This window comes from Gambusia affinis, linkage group LG10 (assembly GCF_019740435.1).
Source record: "Gambusia affinis linkage group LG10, SWU_Gaff_1.0, whole genome shotgun sequence".
Classification (NCBI taxonomy): domain Eukaryota; kingdom Metazoa; phylum Chordata; class Actinopteri; order Cyprinodontiformes; family Poeciliidae; genus Gambusia; species Gambusia affinis.
This window is the reverse complement of record NC_057877.1, coordinates 1,514,922-1,540,088: the sequence shown is the minus strand read 5'-3', so window position 1 is coordinate 1,540,088 and position 25,167 is coordinate 1,514,922. Positions and strand designations below refer to the sequence as shown.

At 38.9% G+C, this 25,167-nt stretch overlaps 1 protein-coding gene across 2 annotated transcripts; it reads right to left on the bottom strand.

Annotated features, from left to right (window-relative positions):
• Positions 1-17,139: 17,139 nt before the first annotated feature.
• LOC122837973 lies at positions 17,140-24,672 on the bottom strand. Of its 2 annotated transcripts, none has more exons than XR_006371813.1 (2): positions 17,717-24,672; positions 17,140-17,367 (listed from the first exon to the last, which is right to left on the bottom strand). XR_006371813.1 is itself a non-coding variant. In XM_044128203.1 (2 exons), the coding sequence occupies exon 2, from the start codon at positions 23,874-23,876 to the stop codon at positions 17,943-17,945; it is 5,934 nt and encodes a 1,977-aa protein (XP_043984138.1). In that variant the 5' UTR covers positions 23,877-24,153; positions 24,503-24,672; the 3' UTR covers positions 17,140-17,942. The 2 variants fall into 2 exon arrangements, 1 of the variants encoding a protein (XP_043984138.1); XM_044128203.1 differs by having other exon boundaries at positions 17,140-24,153; positions 24,503-24,672.
• Between the last annotated feature and the right edge of the window lie 495 nt (positions 24,673-25,167).

The window sequence follows — 25,167 nt, the reverse complement described above, 5'->3', positions numbered from 1 at the left end:
CAATGTCTCATACAAAACTCTTTGATGTGAACGCCGTTTCCCACCGAGCAGCTTACAGTGGAATGCATTGACCTTTTAGTGATCGTGTCCACGTTGAGTGTGCATGGACCTCCCATGGAGTGAAGAATGCCCCAGTGTGTGGAAGACGAGGATCTCACCAAGCAGATGAAATGTAAAATCATTGCAAATAACCAGAAATGGGTTGTAAGCTGAAAGTTTTCCCCCATTTTCAGACCCGATAATAGATTCTAACAAAAACACCTGTAGAGGCACTATTGTGATCCAGTAACCTGACCACAATGTTACCTCAACTCCTTTTCTAATTATTCATTGTTTAGATCCCCTTCTTTTGTGATGCCAGTGAGAAATCAACAATTGCATTTTGAATATTTAGAAGTAAGGTTACAAAATCAATGGGAAAACTGAAATGGCATAAATTAGATGCAGTGTTAGTTAATATTAACCTCTGTTTAGGACTAGGCAGTTGGAATAGACCCCAGCTTTAATTTAGGAAGACTTGCTGGTAATAAAGACAAATGTATTTTATCTCCTGCTCCTGTGATCTAAATGCTCCATCACATATGTAGAACAGGTTCAACCTGAATCTATCAGGACTTTTTTTCATTTCTCCTAAATCCAATCTGCAGACCTTCAAGCAAATTAAAGGCTTTTTTAATCACATTCATTGATCCGGTTCTTCCTCAGACTACACAGCTGTTCTCCTAAAACTATGTGAGGAATTGCTCTAATTATAATTATTACATGCCAAAAGTTACGGTTAAAAACTTCTTGGTCAAATTTTTGTATTTTTTTTGTGTGCTTATCACCACTTTAAAGACTATTTAATTAATCACTCAGTCAGTGACGATCTTTAGCATATTTATCATATGCAGTGTTCTTACCTATTTGTCATTAATCGCTTGGTTTCCAATTACATGACCAGATGCCAACCAACTGCTCTGGGACGAAGAGTTTTGGGGGCAGAGAGGTCAGAGGACAATATGGGAGATATGATCATTGCTGAAACGGGAGTAAAAACAGTTCTAATCTCAGAATATAGCATATTCTATCAGTCAAGAATGTTTACTAATTGTACCAAGTCATGGACATGACTGAAAAAAATCCAATAAAATGATTTTTAAAAGGTGTTTAAAAGGAGCAGGAAGGAGTTTATCCCACAAATATCCATAAATCTACATATACATCAGTTTACTAATGGATTCAAAGTTCCTATCATATGAACTACATCTTAGAGCAGGGGTGGGCACTCCTGGTCCTTTAGGGCCGATGTCTTGCAACTTTTAGATGCATCTCTACTTTGAAATATAAGCTTAATCAAAATGAAAAGTTTGAAGCCATGTCTTTAAAGTAGATGGTGTCTGCCTCAGACTGGAACAGGAATGATCCCAAAGTAGAATAGAATAGGAAGCCGATCCTCCAGGAACCAGTGGAACTGCAGTCTGAGAACAAAGTGTCTATTAGAAACATCTGATTCAATTAGATCTCTAATATATGATTGAGCTGACTATTAAGTGCTTTAGATGTGAGAAGGAGAATCTTAAATTCTGTCCTGGATTTAGCAGGGAGCCAGTGAAGAGAAGCTATAATAGATGAAATACGATCTCTCTTTTGAATTTCTATCCAAAGACTTGTTGCAGGATTATGGATCACCTGAAGGCTTTTTAGTTGTACTTTGTGGACTTCCTGATGGTAAAAATTTTGTAAAAAAAAAAATTGGCAGTACATATCCGTTTACTAGAGATAGATTAATCAATATAAAATTGGATCAGTAATCTAAGAGAGCACTTCTTTACAGGTTGAAGGTTTAGAAGAAGCAAATCTTTTTGATAATTTGCTCATTGATGATAAAGTAATTGCATTCAAGAGGTTACCAATCAATTTATTTTTCATATAATCAATTTTATTTTGAAGTATTACAGTTGAGGGCTGGGGGAATTAATGGATCAGCAGTGATGACTCCGGTGATGGGAAAAATACGATGTCGTAGCTTGGCGAAGGATGTTTTTATACACAGCAGTTTCTCCAGGTTACGTTCGTGTAGAGCAGCATTTTCTCTCTAGTTTCTCAGCATTCTGCATTAAAATATGCAGAAGTACACCAAAGAGCCAATCTGCTGTGGATAATGGAGCTACATTGTCTAATGGCTTATGTAATCAGGAAATAAAACTATGGAGAAAAATATCAATTTGTTAAAGGCTACAGATTAAATTGCGTCTTTCTGCCGTTTTTCTGATACCGAGAAATTCAATTGAAACAAATCTTTAAAAAGTCATAAGAGCATTATTTGTTGTTATATTTTGAATGCAACACAATAGAAAATGTTCTTAAATAGCAAATAGATAAAGTCTGAGAAGGTGTCTGGTTGCACACAAAAATAAATCATTTTAAAATATGATTGTGCCTGGCTCTCCACTGCTCTGATGCCAATCGCAATAAGCATTCATCTATTGTACAGGGCAAAAGCATGTTTATTATTCATAATTAATTCCAACTATCTGAATTCCACTCTTTCTGCACACAGTTACTTCAGTTTAAGGCTACCAGAAATACAAATGCTTTGTAAGCTGAAAAAAGCCGCTCATCTCCCTGTAGCATATTAAGAGTTGAAAAGCAATAACTTAAAGGCTAATGAAAATAACTAGTAGGTCAAAATCATTAGTTTTATTGATACCAGCCCTTTAAGAAGAAACTTAAAGGGCTGGAATACAGTAAGTTGGCCATGTTCACTGGCCCCCCTTGTAAATATGTTAAACACTTCCTTAAAATAAATTCATCTTTTATTGCAGTAGCATAATGTCTCGTTGAAAAAAAATATCCAGCAGAGAGATTTCTTTGTCTTCTTTACAGTGGCAAAGCTAACATGGATCTTCAGTTCCTGTGCTGTTCACTGTGTGTTTCCTCTGCCAGAGAACTGTGCTTACCTAAAGTCAGCCAGTGACTTCAATGTACTTGTTCCTGCTGTAGCAGCTTCCAGTGCCAATCTTGATGCTTTGAGTGGAAATAAAATAAAATCAGGTAGACTGAGATTACTGACTATTAATCCCATTAATTTGACTTTTTTTCATTTTGGTGAAAAAAGATTGTTAATCTTTTAGTCCTGTTGTAACTCTTCTTCCCTTTCTTTTTGGCAAGCTCCTCTTTCTTCCACTCTTTTCTTTTCCAGATTGGGAGCAGCCACATGTACAGTATATGGTCTGATGGTTTACAATGCAAACCATCAGACTGACCAAGTCTGGTGTTTCACTGCACCAAGAGAGCTGCTGCGCTTCTGCACTTTATGGAATAATAAAAACTAAAATAAAATTAAAAAATCACACATTCCAACTAAACCGGCCGTTTGGGTAACCTCCTACTGGCCAGTCCACCTCTTCCTCACACAGCACTCACCAATACATACACAAACACAGTCTTTTTTATTCTGGTGCTGTTCAAGTCTTTAAGATTCAGAGCCATCTCTATCCACTGCCACTGTTATCTCGCTGTCTGTTTCCTTTGCTTTTTGCTTCACAACATATCTCAGTTCTGCTGCCTTTTAACTAATGCGTCTGGCACTGTAGCTGCTCCATTCAGGCCTTGCTTACAAGCAGCCATACATCTTTTTTAGTTCCTTGCCTTTGCTTTGATACTCCATTCGTGATTATTCTCCTTTCACTGTAGCACATTTCCCTTCCTCTTTAATGCATTTTCCTTACCTTAATACATTTATTTTCCCAGGGCTGACTAAGGCATGGGCTGTTTGAGCTCCACATATTGATTGTTGTGCAGAATTTGATGCCTGGAGACTTGCTGTTCTCCTCTCTCTTCTCTCCACTCTCCTCCAACCCCAGGGGGATTTTAAATGGAAACACATTACTATGAATCACACAGCAGGGAGCTCCATGATTGATAGCATTGCTTACCATTTACTAGTCACTGTCTGGAGATAAGCCCTGAATTTATGGAGTATTGGAAATCCTTGCCACTGCTACATGTGGATTAGAGTGAGGTACAGCTCCTCCCGTACTGCCAGTAGAGTCCCTTTGTCAACAGCTTAGGCAGAAAGGGAAATTCCCTGCTTAATTGTTTAATAATATTAATATTTAGTTTTTTCCAATGATTTATTGCTGTAGGAACAATAGGTGAGGGTTAATTTAGACTCATTTTCATTTTGTGCCAAATGAAGATCATCAATGCTCTTAAAGGGTCGGTTGTGCCAGAATGTGTTGATAAAACTTGTTCAGAAACTGTTAAAATATCAATCAATTCTTAAAATAAAATAATATTATAAAACATCTTTTGATGATGATTTTGTGGTACTTTTTGTAATTTTATGCAATAAAACTCAAAGTGTTTGTGTTATTAATTTGGAAAAGTTTGCACTAATTTATGACTGTGAATGCTACTTTTTCTTATTTGCTGTATAGCACATGGACATAAATTAAGGTTGAGGCAGCTGTTTAGTACAAATAAGAAAGTGTTTGACAATTTTTAAGAAAAATCTGAGATATACTCCCAGTTTTCAAAAATGTTTAATACAAACATTTTTGAGTTTATATTGACTCCAAAAAGTGCAGGGATTTGTTGATTTTTGTATGAATTTCCACAACAATTCTCAAGAAACTGGAGGGAAATATTGATATAATTTGGCAGTAAACAGATGAATGCTTCATTTATATGATTTATAACATAACATTAAACACACTTTGCGTTTAGTCAAGAATACACTTTATACTATGTTTAGATATACATGTCATATACAATATTTATATTATATATATATATATATATATATATATATATATATATATATATATATATATATATATATATATATATATATAAATATATATACACTACAATGAATCATGTTATCTCAACATGATTAAATTTCATAAACGTGAAGTTGTTGAATTTCTTGTTTATCCAACATGATTGTATTACATTTTTGTTTGAAACATGAGATTATTTAGTTAAAAGTACATTATATTATTTTGTTAATGTGATAACCCCCTAAGTAAATTTCTTTCAGTGCAGGTCAAATGCAAGTTGATTTCAAAGTAATTAATCAAATGTCTTAAATTATAAATTTCAAAACTAAGCAAGTCATTTGATAAAATGGGTAATTTCATCTCAGAGGAATGACAAATTTTAAGAACGTCTAAATGTTTTTCTAACAGTGTATTTGTTTACCACAAAAAACTGAAGAACAGAAACTCCTAACAATTGCTAATCTCTAACTGTAAATGTCAGTCCACCACACCACAATAACAATGACTGTTGATGGATATTATTCACATTCATAATGATCATATTAGAAGCTCTTTGCCAGCTTCTAATAATTAAATAGTTGAAGAGAGATTAATATTAAAAGAGACAGGAAGGATTTGTTATAACTGATAGATCAGTCTGAAATTATCAGTGTTTTTGACTCATTAAGAGAGGATTTTGCATTTTGAGAAAGAGCAAAATCTATTCAGCATAGAAATATAATATATTAGCAGTTTGAATTCCGTCAGTGTTTGTGTTTTGATGAATTGCAGTCAGCAGTGGTTCCATTAATATAATGTACAATAAGGCGAGATAGAATAAAGATATTAAAATTTTGTATCTCTAAGCAGTCCAGTAATGTGTCTTCACATTACTGGACAATATTGGTTGAGCTAATCTGGTCCATGACAGGAAACTCAAATCCATATTTCAGTAAGGTAGCAAGTAGAAATTTCAAATTAACCTTGTCGAAAGATTTCTCTGGTTGTAATTAAACAGATTTATTTTGGATGTTGTGAAAGCATATTAGATTAATTCTTGTATTATTTACAGCATATTGATTTTAAATAAAACCAGTGTTTTCTGGATGTGTAATATCAGTGGTCAAATCTTTTCAAGTGGTGTGGCCAACATCCTGTAGAAGATTTTAAGATCTACATTAATAAGTGATATTGGGTGGTAGTTCAATGGAAGTGTGGGATATTTATTCATCTTAAAGATATTTTTTTATGTTTGCACAATTCAAGTTTAGAGAGAGCATCAAGGTTTGAAGAATTTCTGAGGATTTGTTGGCAGGTCAGATAAAGCAGTGATTGGACCTTTGCCTCTAGTATTTTGATAAGATCTAATTTTAGATTTCTTAATCCATTTGAAAGACATTCTTTTTGGAATGTAACAGGTATGGGTAGATTTCTAAGCTAGCTATTTCCAACTTTTGTAAATAGAAGTTAGCTCAACTTGAACAAGAAGAAGCCATGGCTATTCTGGCAAAAACAACTTGGGAAAACATTCAATTCAATACTACTGTTCTTCACTTCCAATGATCACCATGGCGCCTCAAGGTGACATAGTTGCTAAGGATAAATATAACCAATAAAAAATAATTTTGCCATGAATAGCAACTGCTTTTGCCTCCCGTAGAATACTAAAATAGATATTGAGCTGATAATTTGTTTTCCAAAAAATTGGTCCATTTTCTCACAGAATATGGTATAACCTCCATCCGTATAACCTCCAGGTTGCGATGTGTCAAGGAGTGGGGTCACATAGTGCACAGATTCAACAGCCAGGAGTCCTCCAAATATTACATAACCTTTGGATTAGCTCACCACTGTTTCACCTATAATCAACTGATTACCTGCAACATGCCCACTAATTGCACATGCATTTTTATTTAGATTTTTTTTATTGGCTTTATTGTAAATTTAGAAACAATAAGTACAATCAATGCGTGCACTGAACATGGAAAATAAGTGCAAAACCAGATTTAGTTTGCTATGATTAAATAACTTAATCTGATTTTACCCAGTCACTAATGTTTGGCCGTGACACATTTAGTGTGGCAGTTGCTCTGTCAAGCTTACTGAAAATTATGTGCTTTGCAAACTACCCAAATGGGATAAGGGCCATCTTTACCAGCAATATAACGTTTTAAAACATTCCTGTTTCACCAACTGTAGTTCCTCAATATTTGGAAGCGTGGTCGACATGGACTGAATGGCTTTGTTTACTTCTTTCTCTACCATTATCAAACTATAACCATCCTGTCATAGCAGACATCGATGTCTTCATTCCCAACTCCTTCTGCTCGCTGATTGGTCTGGTTGAAATTTGACCAGAGAAATCAAACTAACTGGTTGGAATTCCAAATGAAGTACTGAAGGGAATTGAAAATTGAGGAGAATTATGTAGGAAAGCTGAAACCTTAGTTTATCTTAAATTTTGTAATTCTCAGCAAACCTTTTTTTTATGTTTTGTCAAGAAATCTGGTATGCGTGTGAGATCTGTCCAGGCTCATGCAGAAAATCCGAGCATAAAAAGGCCTGAAGAGATTGTTGCGGCTTTGTAGGTTGATTAATGCTGTTTATCAAATGTGTATTCCCTATATTTACTTGATATGTAGTCCCTCTATTGAGAAAAAGAAAGAAAAGGTTATAATGATGAACTAAAATCAAATAATCTATGGTTGTTGAAATGTAATGAATTGATGTTTTACACAGGAGGAGAAATAACCCTTTGCAGCGACAGGAAGTGATTAGAAGTCAGAGCGTGTGCGGATTCTCAGAGAGTTCTAAATATTCATTAAGAAACGGCAGATTTATAAAAATAGTTCAGATTATTACTTAGCATGAGAGTTTAATTATAAATTTTATGATAAATTCTAGTTATCATAACATTATAAATGATTGATAAATAAGAAAAGTAAAATAAGTTAAATGTGACTTTTATGGTGTTGGAGGATGCAGCTGCCTGATAAAGATCAGAGGAAGGGCGTGAGGTGTGAATGGAGCAGATCTCGGGTTGCAGGTGTCACAAGTGCATTAGTTCGCAATCGGGTCATGGTGACCCAAGTTCTGGCTTCCTGCTTGCGCAAGTCAACCACCCACGTGGAAAAAGAGACACGTGGAGAGTTGGGGCCTTGTTGGGCCACCATGGGTTGCGTGCGCAGAGGTTCCTTGTCTTGGTACACTCCCATGGAGAGAGAGAAAAGAAAGGTATAAAGCCACGAGACTGAAGGAACACGAGGTTCTTCGTCTCCGGAGCTGAGGCTCAACACAAGAGCGGCAAGAAGACCAGCAGAGGATTACGCCGATGGAACCAAGGAAAGCGAGACTCACCTCACTCTGGACTAACAGGACGGAGATCCACCTATCCACTACCTTGGTTCCTCATTGGATTTCCCTACTCTGTACTTAACCCAGCGATCTCAAAACACATCGCAACGGACCTGGGGATTTGAACAAAAGTCACAGGATCGACCAAGAGCTGTTCGGTTGGATATAACAGACAGTTCACTTTGCTTCATTTCCAAAAAGGATTAATTTTTCACGGTCACAAGTGGAAGGATTCTAACCAAGGACTTATGTTGCCGAGATCCAATTCCATCTGGGTATGAGTTTGCCGCACCTCAAACCCTTATTTGATAGAAAGATGACAGTGTAGGGAGGTTATTAGGAAATAGTTAAATTGATCTAAATTTTATTGATTTTCTTTGTATGGTAATCTCAAGTGAATTCTGTATGCCTGTCATTTACCCTGCTAAAGCTTGCTTAATAAATGCATATAATATAAAATTCTAATCAGGTTGTGGACCTTGAAATTAATTGAGTCATTTGAATCAAAGTTCTTCTATTTATAGTAAAACCAGTATACGTGATTCTAGTAATGTGGTGGCTTCAGACTTTCCTTTGGTGAGTTTAAGATAATGGCCTTGGGACTTGATTTTAATCCTGGTCACTAAAAATTATCCAGCCGTTAACAAGTACTCGTTACATTTTAGAAAGAAAACTGCCGTTAACAGAAGTGGTTATTTAAATTATGCAGCTGTCTGGGCTACTCAGCTGATTATTTATTAACTGAAGAAGGCCATAACTTCTGGACAGGAGGTAGTCAGAGCTGGACGAGTTTCTTTCGCCACCAGTTTAAACAGATTATCTCTTATAGATCTTGATCAGGGTAATACCCAGGTCTTAAGAGATTTTCCGGACCTGTTAGACAGAGAACTGGTCAGTAGTCAGCCCCGAGGAGTTGAGAGGAGAGGGCGAGGCTGGCTATTGCGTAGTAACAAACAGTTTGCAACTTGCAGAGCACATATTATCTGAGGTCACCGGTTTGTAAGTCCATTCATTGCTGTGGAAAGTGTCCAATCATTTATTTCTCAAATTGTTGGACACCTGGCTCACAAAACTCAACTGCAGTTTGATCAGTGCTGCTCTGTTCGTATTGACTGGCACGTTGGGCTGGACTCCAGGAGCATGACCGATCACAGTCTCCCCACCACTGCACCTTGAGCCACCGAGCTGTTTCATCATCTCCATATCCAGACATGTTGTCTCCAAATCGCATACAAGTCATTACATCCTGCTGGTGCATGGCATGTGGTGGCAGTTACTGCGGTCCAGCTCCCATTATGGAACACAGCTTCATTCTGTTTGACACAAAGCCAATTGAGGGAGTGATTGTTTTACAGAGACACTCTCTCTCCTCATACAGCATGGTGACAGCAACATAGTGGTGGTGGGTTGCATTCAGTGCTAAAGGACTACAGCTGTGAGGAGATGGGGGTGTAGGGATGTGTTGGGGGGGGAGCTACAGTGTAGTCTATCACTGGACTCCCTCAGAGACTTATTACTGAAACAGGCCAGGAAGAAAGCTGCTAATTAATTTGGGGAGAGCTGATATTGGTTCTGATGCTCCGGACACTGACAGTGCCGGCTGACTGATGCGCTCATGGCTTCATGTGACTATCTGTGATATGAAAACAGGAATCGTCAAAGAAGAAAAATAAAGACAACAGAGGAGGATGAAGAGGGGACAAAAAGGAGGGTGTGTGGGGAGGAGGGAGTCGGCTCACATCCAACGTGAACACTCTTCTACAAAGATATCACATATGATGCATATTTATGCCTTCCTCACATCCCCAGCCATCCTGCTTCTCAGCAACTCAAACACCCAGATCCTCTCCTGTCTCCATCGCTGAGCCACCTCTCTCCCGCTGGTTCCTTTCTTTGTGTGTGTCATTCAAGACACCCTTTTAAAGAAAAAATAATGAAACTATTCTTGGCATGGCAAATTATTAATGTCACAGAATGGAAATGGGCTTGTTTCCCATTAGTTCATTCTTTCACAAAAGCTCCTGGACCTCAACTGAGTGGCACAATTACAGCAGCAGGCAATCACAGAGGCTGAAAGGAAAGCAGAATTTGCTCCATCCATTTCTGGACTCCAGTTCAGGTCGCATTCAAAATTACTTTTTTTTTTTACCTTAGGACAATGAAAAAATAGACCTGAAATATAGTTTGAACTTATAAAACAACATACATTTATTTGCAGAGGAACTACACTTTGTGACTGCAGCTGCAAATTGCGTGAGTTTTATTGGGATTAGTAGCAAATACCGGTAGTTGCCAAGTCGATGAAAATGTTTAATGTTTTTTACTTTAATACCCTTAAGATCAAATGCAATCTTCAAAAGTAGTGCTTCTCAGTAACTGAGAATATCATGATAAAGTAAATTTCTCTCAAAAGTTATACTCTCATTAAATATCTATTTACATATAGACTCTTTACATATAGTTTTGAAGGTCATTGTTTGTAGCTAATTCGAGAAAACATAAATTTCTCAGAGTAAAAATATTCCATTATAAAACAAATAAACTAAAATGCATTTTTAATTAAAAAACATTTATGGTATGGAATGGGAAACCACACAAGGCTTAAGATCTGGTCACTAACAGAAAACCTTACTAAGTATTTTTGATCTAGTTTCTAGAGCAAATATCTTAGTGCAGCTAAAATAAGAAACAACAAACTCTGACTTTAGGAGTAAAGTAATTGTTCAGCAAGATATACAAGCTTCTTTTAAGCAAGTCATTCTTAAATGTAAATGAAAGTATGTGGTCTTAATCAAGGTAATATTTCATTATGCGAGCACTTGGTTAATAGGTACACATTTATTTGGCATGTGCATTAAGAGCACTGAACATGAAATTAAATAAAAGCTGGTTTGTCCTTGTTCTCTCATGCTATAAAACTTTGAAAAAAATGCTGCCACAAATATTCGAACAGAAACGATTCACTCTATCAATTTAAAATCCATCACATTTCATATACAACAAACATTATCTACATGCATTTTAGAGCAATTCATAGGCTTTACTGCATGAGGCTAACACCATGGTGTATGTACAGGGTGGGACATAAGTTTTGATACACAGAAAAAAAAAAAAATCATTTTATATTGGACAACCTTTCTTATTTTTGTGGGACTCTGTGTAATCGCTGCACGTCTTGGACCACTTCATGGTCTGCAACATTTCCAGTTTTCTGAAAATTGCCCACAGTGCCGTGTGTGATGCTCGTTCCATGTTTTCTGTTAAAGTTTTGTGCTACCATGTGACTGTTTCCCAATCCAGCCATCAGTAGAATTTCAATTCTTTACTCTTTTGTAAAACAAATCTTCTTGGATATCTTAAATATATATATATATATATATATATATATATATATATATATATATATATATATATATATATATATATATATATATGTATGTATATATACATTTGACATTCTCATACGTATGGAACGTTATAGCTCACCCTGTAGATCAAAACACTGCAGTGATCACTCATAGAGATAATAGAAAAAGCTTAAATTTTGCATAATGTCTAAAACCTTCTCAGTGTGTGACAAAACAGTATTGAATATTTCTAAAAACACCCAACAATCTCAGAAGAAGATCTACTGTCCTCACATTTGATCTGCAGTCAACAAAATTAAATTAATCAGCAAAAGTGAGAACTACATTTCAAATAAGCCATGTTTATCTATATTATAGGCTGATTCACTGGACAAAAACTCACTTACAAATCCATTTTAGAAATTAAATAAAAAATAAAAAAGCTCTATCAAGAGTTTGGGTTGTTTCCTGGGCTTTCATTTATCTTTGTTTGTCTCTAGTTATTTTTGTTTTGATTAGATCAACCTTGTCTCTGTTTTACTTCAGATCAGTCTGTTCTTGGTTGATTTAAAAATATGTTAACTCATTTTTTTGTTAGATCTTTAGCTTCCATGTTTGTGTTACTCCTCCATGCTCCCCTGAGTCATTCCTCTCTTTTTCTCTTTCTCTCCCTCTCTCAGTCTGCCTTCCTCTGTCCCCTCACAGCTGCACTTTGTTTTCTATTTAACTCTGTTCTATTGTAATACATTCAAACACTCAGTAATTAGCGACCTCTCCCCACATCCACTCCTTGCTAGATTTTTATTCCTGTTCAGGCTCCCTGTGTTCTCCTGGTTTTTGTTAATATTTGTTTTACTGTTTTTTTTTGTTTTGTTTTTTTCAATAAAATCTCTCTGTAGTTAGTTGGTAGATTAAGTACAGAGTTTTCATTAAAAAAAATAAAATTAAAATATGGACATCTGTCAGATAAAGCTACTCATAAATCATACTTCCTTCCATTATTTACGTCACTTGATCTTAGGACAAATAAAATGTCTAAATTAACAAAGTCCCTTGAAGACTAAATGAAGAATTTATTAGTATATTCTCTCTTCTCAACATTCACTTTGTATAAACTCTCATAGCTTTCTTTTGATAGCTATGAGCTTGATAATGACTTTCTCTAAAATACATGTAGTGTTACAAACAAAGGTTTACTATTGCCTCATACTGCTATGCAATAAGTGTGGAACAATAAATTAATAGTATGTCTGGAGTTTTTTTTTTCACTTTATTTGGAAGTCATATACTTTTACAGTCTGTGTTTTATATATTTGAAATGAGATTTCCAGCTCAGTTTATGATCCATAACAACCCTGAAACAACAGCCATGACTAATTGGCCCCAGCACCAAAATCCACATCGCTTTTACTAGGAGCTTGGTCAACAACAACCAATCAGAATGCCATGTGCAAAACTTTAGTTTTGCTTTTGATTGGTAAGATTGAAAACAAATAAAAACAAAAACGGTAAAAAGTTAGCTCTTCACTAATGATAAAATGTTTGATTAGCACCAGAATACCAAGCTGATTGTCTCTTATCTTCTTATGCATCACACAGTCTAAGTAGGTCAGAGTGCTGCTTACAGCTTCGTCTAATACCGATTATGTTCCACTGAATCCTTAAATGGTATTTCAGGCTCAGTTCAGTGTTTTCAAGTGGTGTTAATGAGTCTTGCTGTTAAAGTTGTGTTTAACTGCAGCGTTGGAGCAGAACTTTCTGGTTCATCATGTCCTCCATGCTCTCTTCATTCTCAGATGATTAACTGTTGGACTATTCATCTGCCTTGTGTTCCTGTGTTTTTTAGTGTTTATGCTTTTCAGTTCACTGCGGTCTCTCTCTTTACCTTGACCCTGCTGTGCTCCTGAATCAGGGTCCTTGTTACAACACTGACATAGAACAACTTAAATAAACAGGACCTTGAAAGATGATGCTGTTGTGTACCTAATGAGCATATGTAAACTTGTATCCATAACCTCCATAATTCATTAGGAGTAGGTCATTTTTGTTCTCAGTTGATTTTCTTTCTCACTCAGTAACACAAGTTCAAAGTAATAAAACTTCACATGTAGAAAAAGGATCATAGTTCTTCTGAAGATGAAGGACTTCCTAAGTGATTCTTGAGAGGGATTCAATGTAAAGCTTTATGTCAAGAGGTTCATTATAAAATGATGAATTATGTTGTGTAAGCTCAGTGATTGCAAGCTGAAATAAAGGCACAAAATATTAATGCTCTCAAATGTTTACCCTCCTTAATGAATTTTCTAATCTTTGATCTCTTTTTTTGACTCGCATCTAGTAAATGGAGACTTGAAGCTATATTATAAACACAAAGATGTGTATAGATGGTTTTTTTGTTTGTTTGTTTGTTGTTTTTTTTTCACTTTTCCTGCAGCCAACTGGTGTAGAACAACCAAACAGGTATTTTTTTATTATTATTATTATTTTAACTAGAAAACTAAATATTTCTACTTGGATTGACTTCATATTTTATCTTCCCTGTACTGTTTATGGTAAATTCTTAGAAGCTTCAATTTCAGTGACAATTTTTTGGTCCTGTTGTCCCAGTCTCTCTGTATTTTTTTTGTTCAATCTGTTTCTAAAGCAGAGCTCATAGTAGGAGGGAAACTAGGTCCTGGGCTTCAAATAGCAGCCCACTGCATCCCAGGGGTGCAGCGCTAAAGGAAAGGCAATGAGGAACAGTCAGCATGCACACACACAAATACAGACACTGAAAGAGAATGAGCACTAGAGGGTGGATTGTTTGATAAAGCTGTTATGACTTATTTCTTGTGGGACACACACAAAGCAGTAATAAAGTCATTGTTTAAAAATGTCTTTTGAAAATGTCAACATTGTCGATGCAGCTGGCAGGTTTCGTATCCAGCTCTTTCTGTACGATGTCTTTAAAGAGCTCAGAGGTTTGCTGTCTTCAAACTTCTGGTGACGGACGGTCCGTCACCAGATGCTTGTTGGTTATTATTGGTTATTATTTAGTCGAAAGACAAAAAACTACTAAACTGCTGCACAACTCAGTTGGCACCTGAGATCTATGTACATTTTATTCAAAGGGATTCTTTTATTCCTCACTTTTGGATCCTTGCATCCCATTTTAGATCAATTAATGACTGCTTAGAGATTACTTACAAAAGGTGCTTTAAATCTGACAGACAAGCCTCATCAGAATGTATGTTTGAACATATTAAAGTTGAATACACTTTTAATTCCCAATTTCATGCACTTGGTCATAATATTGCTTTGATGCTCAGTGGTCTCGGTAAACAGAGCAGCCTTAAGAATGCCATACTGTTGTAATGGCTTATGTCTTTAAGAGCTGCAGGTAGTTGACCACTTTACACAGCAAAGTCTTCCTGATTATGATTTCGACAAACTGACCAACAGAATTTTTGGAAAGATTCTTTTGCAAGTACAATTTTATTCTACATTGCAAACCTTGTAGATATCATTAACAATTTCATTGATTGGACCGTTGTATAGCCCTTGTTTCATTGAGGGCCAAGTCAGTAAGCTAACTTGTCCAACATTGCACCTCTTGGCTGCAGCTATTGTTCATGTTATTAATTACAGCAGTGAAAAAGCTCTTTTCAATAGCTTTACAGCAGCTTTCTTGTTCTGCAACACCAATATGACAAATTACATAATGTGGTGGTAGAAAGGTGAGAACAAGAGATGTCTTGTCCCTATGCCAAAGTCAGTAATGTGTATACCCAAATGTAGAAGAAATGTGTCAGTTGAAGCCTTCAGGTAGTGTACTGAACCTGTTTATTTCTCATAATATAATTCTCTTCAATGTGTCTTTGAAGTTGAACTGCTGTATTTTGACATTTTGACATTACATGGTGCTGCCAGTAGTAAAAGCTTCAGCAGTCCAGGTCCTGTAAACCCAAAAAGAGTATATCCCCTCATGGAAACCAGGATTTGTCTCTACAAGAAGCAGTGGTACCCACAACCCCACAATGCAGACAGAAATATGTCCCCACAAGGACATAAAATCTGGTTCACACAGACACATGCAACCACACACCAGTCAACCCTGACCGGTCATGTTTTCTTATTGATAAGGACGCTGCATTTTGATGAAGAAGTGATGGCAATAAAACTGACAACAGCACATTAAGGCTTTTTTCCACAGCAAGGCTACACAGTTTTTGCATAACAAAAAAAAGTAATTTCCCTTGCAGTATTCATTGTTCACATGTTCTCTAGTTGTTACTCTAACGTTGGATTCATTTTGTCAGTCAGAGCGAAGACAAGTCTGGGCTTTTGTAAAGAGGTTTGTCAACAGCATCATTGACAGAAAGAAGCTTTAATGCAGCTTCTTTCCCTTTCATTCTGCTTAGTGTTATGTTCAATGTGTTTGGGTGGTCAGAAAATGGGAACAGCAAAATGATACAAAACAGGAACTCTGATGAAATACTGGTGTGTCACCAGTAGTCATAAAATGTGGAAACACAATGTATGTGTTGTAACCCATTGGGTACATTTAAGACAAACCTATCCGTTGATCTTTTTTTTTTTTTTTTCAAAGTTCTGCAAAAACTGTAAATGTTGTCATCAAATTCCTTTTCAGTTTTAAGATAGCAACAGGTTTACTGATTGTCTTAATTACTGATTATCTCTCTAGCATCAGTTGCTGTTTTTGATTTGGTTGACAATGGCTCCCTGCATAGGGGAGGGGGCCACTAGAAAAGGTCCAGTACCCAAAAAGAAAATGAAGACATTAACAGCAAACATACACTTATTACTGGTCTAAACAAAGCCCCAGGGTTGATTTTCTTATCATCATTGGCTTAAGCCTTAGGGCAACCTTTTTAAGCCTCCTAATGTTTTATTGAACACAAGAACCCAGACTTTGTACTGCTGGTGAATAGCCATAACTATGTCAAAAAGTTTAATGATTGAAGGTCCACAACCGCCATAATGATTCTGATCGTTCTTGTATTATTTTTTTGTTTGTTTGTTTTTGTTTGTGATGCTTAGAGTGCACTGCGACAGACTGGCAACCTGTCCAGGGTGTACCCCTTCTCTCACCCAAAACGTTAGCTGGAGATAGGCACCAGCACCCCTCCTGACCCCTCTAAGGGACAAGAGTGTAAGAAAATGGATGGATGGACAGAATATCTTTTCATAGGTTGGGAGAGCCTTTGGTGAAATAAATTGTAAATATTTTAGTAACTTTTATATTTTAACCTTGTAGTTTCTGGTTTTGTTTGTATTAGAACTATTGAATTTCTTTAAATACATAAAGGAACCAATTCTGATGGCAATAATTTTTAGAATGGCATGTATGTTGAAGGTTGTTGATCACTTACATGTTTCTAAAGGTTTCTGTTCCTTAAATAGTTGGCTGTTGTTGGACTTTTTGTCACAAAGTTACTATTTCTGGAACTGTTCCCTCAGGTAGTTGAAGGACATTTCTTCCAAGTAAACAATTCTTAGCAAAAAATCACTTGCATATCTTTCAAAAAATAAAAAAATAAAAACAAACAGAAAACTTGGTATACTTTTGAAGCAGATCAGTGTGAATGAGAAAGTGTTGACATCGGGGATCCTGCATTGCAAACCAATAAAAGGGTTTTTCATGTTGATGTTATTTGTGTTTGGTTTTGTGCCTGCAATATATGTGTAATGAAGATTGAGGCTGATTCGGTTATATTGGGTATGGAATAAACAATCACTCCAGGGTGTCGGGTTAGAACAGCTGATATATATGTCCAGGTGAGTTAGTGAAAGAAAAGAATGTCCAAGTCCAGAATTGAGCTTTACTTCCTTTTAATTAACTTGTGAGGTTCAGCCATACATATAAAGGCACATTTGATGGGCTCACATGAGTGTGTATGTGTGTGGTGTGTGGTTTTCTACAAAGATAAACAAAGAGAAATTATGAGAATTTGTCTGTAAATCATTTCACAAATAAACCAAATATCCAGAAATGAATAAATGTCTTTAAACATTACTATAGACTAATAACTGGCTAATATCTGACTATGAAAATGTAAATAATAATAATAAACCTGCGTTTCAACTGGAAACGGTAACGGCTGCATCAATTAAACGAGCTCAATAGCTTAAAACTAACGGCTAACCTTTAGCTCTCAATAATACACGTAAACGGCACTAAACGACCATAATATTCGACAAGACACAGTACAATACAGCTCTCAGACATTTACGAAACCGAACTAAACCAACAACAATATTACTTACGTTCATTGGACGCACACAATAGAAAGAAATAAACGAAGTCAGCCTTGAGAGCCGCACCACTCAATGTGTAACAAATATGAACGTGAAGCCACCTAGTGGCTGAAATAAATACTACATCTAAAACACTGATAAGGAAAACCTAAACTAGAGGGCTGAAAACAAATAATTAACAGTCTTTTGTACAGCCGCCCCCAAATTTGACACTCAAATTTGACCAGTAGGTGTCTTAATCATCTGGAGGTAGAGCAGGCAGCTTTATGAGGCGAACAACTGGCCGAGTGTAGGTCCTGCCTTTAACTTGAATCACAGCTGTCCTCACGCGTCCGTCTGCTCCAGGTATGACACTTGTCACTGTTCCTACTTGCCAGAGGGCTCTTGGTGTCTGTTGGTCAACAATCAGCACTATAGTGCCTACAGTGATGTCATCCTTTTCTGTTTGCCATTTCTGTCTGGCTTGTAATGTCGGAAGAAAGTGGCGGATGTAATGTTTCCAGAAGTGATCTGTTAAAACCTGAGAATGTCGCCACCTTTTTCGACTTAAAAGTTCAGACTCGGGATAGACCACTTGTGGAAGGGAGGAGTCCGGCCGCCCCATCAACAAACAGTTGGGCGTGACTGGATCTGGATCAGCCAGATCAGATGAAACATAGCCCAAGGGCCTGGAGTTGAGAATACCCTCTATTTCAATGAGGACTGTTCTCAACACCTCCTCTGGCACTGACTGAACTCCAAGAGCGATCCGGAGAGCGTTCTTTACTGATCTAACCTCTCGCTCCCACGACCCACCAAAATGCGGAGCATTTGGGGGATTAAAGCGGAAGTGAATCTGTTGAGCAGCAAGTTGGTCCTTCAATGCTTGTTCCAGGGCACTGAAGGCTTCTTTAAGTTCTTTATCTCCACCTTTGAAATTAGTTCCCTGGTCTGAAAGGATCTCGTGAGGCTTTCCTCTTCGAGATATAAAACGTCTGAGTGACATTAGGAAGGAATCGGTGTCCATATTTGGGAGGAGGTCTAGATGGACAACTCGGGTGGTAAGGCACTTATACAGGATGCCCCACCTCTTTTCGTTGCGACGTCCCACCTTTATCATCATTGGACCAAAGCAGTCTACCCCTGTGGAATAGAAAGGCGGTTTGTAAAGCCTCAAACTGGAGGGTGGAAGATCTGCCATCCTTGGGACTTGAGGGCTGCCTCGCCATTTCCTGCAGTCCACACAGTTATGCTGGTGCTTCCTGATGGCTTCTCTCCCTCTAAGTAGCCAGTATTTTCTTCGCAGCTCAGCAAAAACACGCTCTGCTCCAGGGTGGTTTAGCTGTTTGTCATAATGTTGGATCAGGAGTTTGGAGACAGGGTGAGAGGACGAGAGTAAAATGGAATGGCACACATCTGGGCCTAGACTTTCACATCGGCGGAGCCTACCTCCAACACGGATTAGATCTGAGGTCTGATCATATTCAGGGGCGAGTGTGAGCACTCTACTGGTAGATGGAAGAGCTTTTCCCGATTTGAGTAACATCATCTCTTCTGGGAAGCTCTCAACCTGAGCCTGTCTGAAAAGAGCTAACTCAGCCTTGTGATAGTCATCAGCAGTGGGAGACTTGTCACTAGCCTCTCCATTGAGTACTCTTGCAGTTGCTTCTAGGAGCTCTTGAAAGGTGTTAAACTGCTGAATGTCAGGAAGAGTTAGTTGTGGGAAGTTAGTTAAACCACAGAATACTGGGTTCCTCAATTCCTCCGTTTCCTCCATAAGGTGGTCAATTGGTGATTCAGGCCACTGGTCAGATGCCTGCAGGAGGAAGGATGGTCCATGATTCCAACGACTTTTTTCAGTCAGTTGGACTAAGGTTTTCCCTCTGGTGATATCGTCTGCTGGGTTGGAAGCAGAATCGATGTAGCGCCAGGATTTGATATCTGATAATTCCTGTATCTCTGCAACCCTTGTACCTACAAACACTTTATATCTGCAGGAATTGGATTTGAGCCAGTTGAGTACTGTGGTGGAATCAGTCCAGTACATCACATTTTGGATCTTGATGGTGAGTTCTTTCAGCAGCACTGAAGCTAACTGTGCTCCAGTTAAAGCACCACATAACTCGAGTCGAGGTATCGATAGCTGCTTCTTTGGAGCAACTCTGGATCTGGCAGTCAAGAATGCAACTTGTACCCTTCCATCCCCGTTATCACTACGCAGGTACGCTACTGATCCATAAGCACGTTCAGATGCGTCACAAAACACATGGATGGTCTGACTGATGGTACTACGATCTGTGTTGTGGTCAGTGTAGCATCTGGGTAAGGAGATTTGGGACAACTGGGGAAGCTCTTCTTCCCATGACTTCCAAGCTTGGAGCAGATCTTCAGGGAGATTGGGATCATCCCAACCTCTTTTCTTGTCCCAAAGACGCTGTACAATGATCTTAGCTCTGGTTGTATATGGAATAATGTATCCCAGAGGATCGTATTGTTGGGCAAGAAGACGGTAGATGTTGCGCATAGTTGGTTCAAGACAGTCATGGTTGTGCTGCTTATAGCAGAGTGTGTCTGACTTACACTGCCACAACAATCCAAGTGTGCGTTCTTGAGGGTTAGCTGTTTGTTGTGTGAACCAAAGTGTGCTGCTCTCTGACCTTGATTCTTTGGGTAGGTGTCTGATGACAGCAGGAACATTGCTGGCCCATTCTCTGAGCTCAAATCCACCTTCCCTGAGTACTGTGTGCAGTCGATTCACCAGCTGCTTGGCCTGGTTCTCTGACTGAAGACTCTGCAGACAGTTATCAACATAGAAACAACGTTCTACTGATTGGCGGGCATCCTCTTCTGGTGCAGTGTGTTTTTGGACATGGGTTTGTAGTGCAAAGGTGGCACAACATGGACTACATGTTGTACCAAAAGGGAGCACTTGCCACTCATAGATAGTAGGTTCCTGGTCCACCTTAACATCTCTCCACAGGAAACGAAGGAAGGGTTTATCCTCATCCAGCAGGCGCACCTGATGAAACATTCCCTTCACATCACTGCTGATAGCCACGGGGTGCTCTCGAAACCTAAGGAGTACTCCCAGAAGACTGGCTCCAAGTGTGGGCCCAGGAAGAAGGTGATTATTGATGCTCTGCTCATTAAAGATGAAGGAGCAATTGAAGACTATTCTGTGCTTCCCATTGTGTTGAACAATGTGGTGTGGAATGAACCATGAATAGTTGCTCTCCTTTGCCTTGGTTGGGGTTATAGGCTTGACGTAACCAGCATCAATGAGCTTGTAGATTTCTCTGGAGTAAATGTTAGCTTTCTCCGGGTCTTTTACCAGCCGTTTCTCTGTCCCACGCAGCTGTGGTAAGACAGCTTCTTTAGGTGCATGGAGAGGTGGGACGTCCTGTTTCCATAACAATGGCGTAGCATACCTGTTCACACCATCAACCATTACTCTGGTGGTCTTATCTTCTAGCATGCGAACTGCCTCCAAATCTTCTCTTGACCTGGTAATCAACCGTTCGCTCCTGTATGGCAGTGTATCTAACTGCCACAACTTTTCCACATGACTTAGAAGCTCTGCTTCCGGTGGATTGCACTTGGTGAAGAGACACTGTTGTGGAGACAGTTGATGGCATAACAGACTTGTGGGGCCTTGTAAAGTCCATCCTAGTCTGGTACGAACTGCTGCAGGCCCACCTGGTGGACCGAGACGTACTGGTTCCACTGGCGTAACTAGATGTGGGTAATCTGACCCTATCAGCAGCAATGGCTGGGCACCTTTAATGGATGGCAGTGGAACGTCTCTGAGATGACGATACTTTTCCTTCAGAACTTCAACTGGGTAGGTATGGCAGGATAAGTTTAGCTGTTTGGCTGTGAAAGCTTTGTTGACCTGGTATGACTTACTAGGCTGTGAAGCAGGAGCAACTGAGAAGGAGACAGTGGCACCGTTAATGGTGCAGACTTCTTGCCGGACGGTACGAAGTGTGAGATCTTCAGGCTTCCCTTGAAGACCCAGGCTAAGAGCAGCATCATGTAGGAGTATTGTGCGCTCTGATCCATCATCCAGTATTGCGTAGGTCTCCAGTACCTTTGGACCGCTCTGGAGTATGACACGGCACAACTTGAGTAACACTTGGTTGTTTCTGGCTGGCCGATCAACGTACAGTGTCTCTGAAACAGAACTCACTAGGCATGTGCTCGGCTGAGGTGGTTGAGGTTCGACAGGTGCTGTGCTCAGTTGGCTGGCATTAACCTCATGCAGGATATCCAGATGCTTCCTCTCACATTGTTTGCACTTGGCTTTGAGATTGCACCTGGTAGCCTGATGTTCCCGTCCGCAACGCCAGCATCGTCTGTTTGCTTTAATCCACTCTGTCCTCTGCTCTACTGATAGGATTTTGAAGTTGCTGCACTGGTTCAAATAATGAAGCTCTGTATCGCAGAAAGGACAGTATTTCTTTGGCTTGTCCTGAGAGAGCTCTCTCACAGCTGGACTCCTATCTGATTTCATCTTTGACTGAGGAGACTGACTGCCAAGTAGAATCGCTGTAGATCTTTGAGACTTGTAGTCAGGACGTCGGCTCTTGGGTGGAGCTTGTCTCTCTCTACTAGATGTACTGCTGTATTGATCTCCACTAACTTGAACTCGTACTTCGTACTCAAGCCAGTCAGCTAGATCAAGCAGGGTTGGAACTGGAGTATGAACAGGGTTCACAAATCTATGAAAGTGTGCTCTTAGGTCATGTGGCAACTTCACTAGGAGACGAGAGACATGTGATGCACATCTCAGTTCTGTCCATCCTTGGTTTCCAAGTTGCTGCAGCATTCCTACTAAGGCTCGAACTTGAAGGGCAAAAGACTTAAATGCTTTAATGTCCCCAGGTCGGATATTAGGTCCATCCATTAAATCAGAAATCCTCTTCAGCGCCAGCTGCTGTGGTTGACCATACATCTCAGTGAGCGCTCTTATAGTGTCTGTAAATGGGAGTGGACTGTTACTGTATGAGTCGGCTATAAGTAGCGCCTCTTCACATTTGAGATGGTCTGTGAGTATTTGAAACTTAAAATGCTCTGGAGCATCATATGGGAGTAAGTTGTCGAGGGCTAGTTTCAATCTGGCAAACTCACGAGGGTCCTCGGATTTGAAGTAAGGGATAGTTGGTTTGGGACCATGGTAGTACTCTAGCGCTGAGGACTTACCAAAGGAAGGATCTAGGTGGGGGGAATGTTGGCGGTCAGATGGATATCTGTCTCCCCGACCTCTCTCTCTGTCACAGTCGTAGCGTGGTGCCTGGTAATCATCATGGCGATCCCTGTAATCAGAAGATCGTCCCCTCTCTGTTCCATAGTAGCGGCTATCATGGCGAGCGCTTGGACTACTTGGTCGGTTGGGCCTCATTGGGCCATATTTGTCACTGTGGTCTGGGTGACTTGACTTGAATGGAGAGACACCATAGTAATGGTGAGATCTGTCCTCATGGTGATAGGGCTCATTATAGCGGTCGTAGTCATCCTCATTGTTGGGATAATACTTGACATCAGAGTTGGATGCTGCTTTAAAATGAGGCCTTTTGCTATCACATGATTTATCACAAGCTTTACGGTGTGATTTACACTTTCTTTGATGTGACGACTCTGGTTCCAGACGATCATCAACATCAAAATCCATAGGCTTGACTTGGGAGAAGGGAGATGAGCTTCGAGATGTTGCAGAGGAAGTGTCATCTTCGCTGATTAATCCCACTTCCTGCAAACAGCGGTCAAGGTCCTCAATGTGGTCACGTCGGTGGCTTTGTGGAGTTGGAGGAACATAATTAATCACCGATGGGGCACTTACTGCCTGACGTGGGCTTATGTGGCCACTAGATGGCGTCGGCTTACTTGTAGGTGCTGGTGTAGTAGATGTGTCCTCTTCCCTGCGCTTGGATTGTGACTGAGGTTTTGATGCCTGTCCAGGAGATTGTTGGATTATATCTGTAAGACGCTGGACCTCTCTGCGTAGTTGGTCGCTTTCCTCTCTCATGCTTTTAAGATATCTGAGCACTTCAGATGAAGATGGCTGCTCCTCTTCAGTGGGGTGGTGCCTTGGTGTATGGCTGACCTCATAATTCTGGAGATATGATGGTGTCTGCCTTGATCTTTGCGGGCGGTTTACATCTCTCACATTTCTCTCATATGACCTTGACATATTGACTGTAGTGGTTGCTTAATCCGGCTCGAAGGACCAGAATTATAATGAAGATTGAGGCTGATTCGGTTATATTGGGTATGGAATAAACAATCACTCCAGGGTGTCGGGTTAGAACAGCTGATATATATGTCCAGGTGAGTTAGTGAAAGAAAAGAATGTCCAAGTCCAGAATTGAGCTTTACTTCCTTTTAATTAACTTGTGAGGTTCAGCCATACATATAAAGGCACATTTGATGGGCTCACATGAGTGTGTATGTGTGTGGTGTGTGGTTTTCTACAAAGATAAACAAAGAGAAATTATGAGAATTTGTCTGTAAATCATTTCACAAATAAACCAAATATCCAGAAATGAATAAATGTCTTTAAACATTACTATAGACTAATAACTGGCTAATATCTGACTATGAAAATGTAAATAATAATAATAAACCTGCGTTTCAACTGGAAACGGTAACGGCTGCATCAATTAAACGAGCTCAATAGCTTAAAACTAACGGCTAACCTTTAGCTCTCAATAATACACGTAAACGGCACTAAACGACCATAATATTCGACAAGACACAGTACAATACAGCTCTCAGACATTTACGAAACCGAACTAAACCAACAACAATATTACTTACGTTCATTGGACGCACACAATAGAAAGAAATAAACGAAGTCAGCCTTGAGAGCCGCACCACTCAATGTGTAACAAATATGAACGTGAAGCCACCTAGTGGCTGAAATAAATACTACATCTAAAACACTGATAAGGAAAACCTAAACTAGAGGGCTGAAAACAAATAATTAACAGTCTTTTGTACAATATGCGTACAAGAAATTAATTGAAATATCACTTTTTTGCAAATAAATGGTAATGTCTGGAGTCCTTTCTATATTATTTAAAGTCTTCTGGTTCCTCTAAGTATAGATATAAGCTTAAGCATCTGTTGAAAATTGATGCATTAAAAAGAAACTAAGCAGATAACCTCTAATCTCAGTTCTTTCTAACATGACTTTACCATCTGCAGCTGCAGTATTCTTTTTTAAGGGTGATCAGCCATTATTTTACTGTTTGCTATCCATGGTAGCCTAGAAATGTCAGTCTTTAAAAATCATGTCAGCCACGGGACATCATTGTGTTAATTAGCCATGGAACAGCTAAACAATGTTCTGCAATAGTCAGAAAATCCTGCACAAGTTGCAAACTCAGTGCTGCGAACATGACGGACCACTGACACTTCTGACCAACATCCTTGAGAGAGTTGTCACCAGATTCCATGTGGCCTGTTAATTAAAAAAGTCA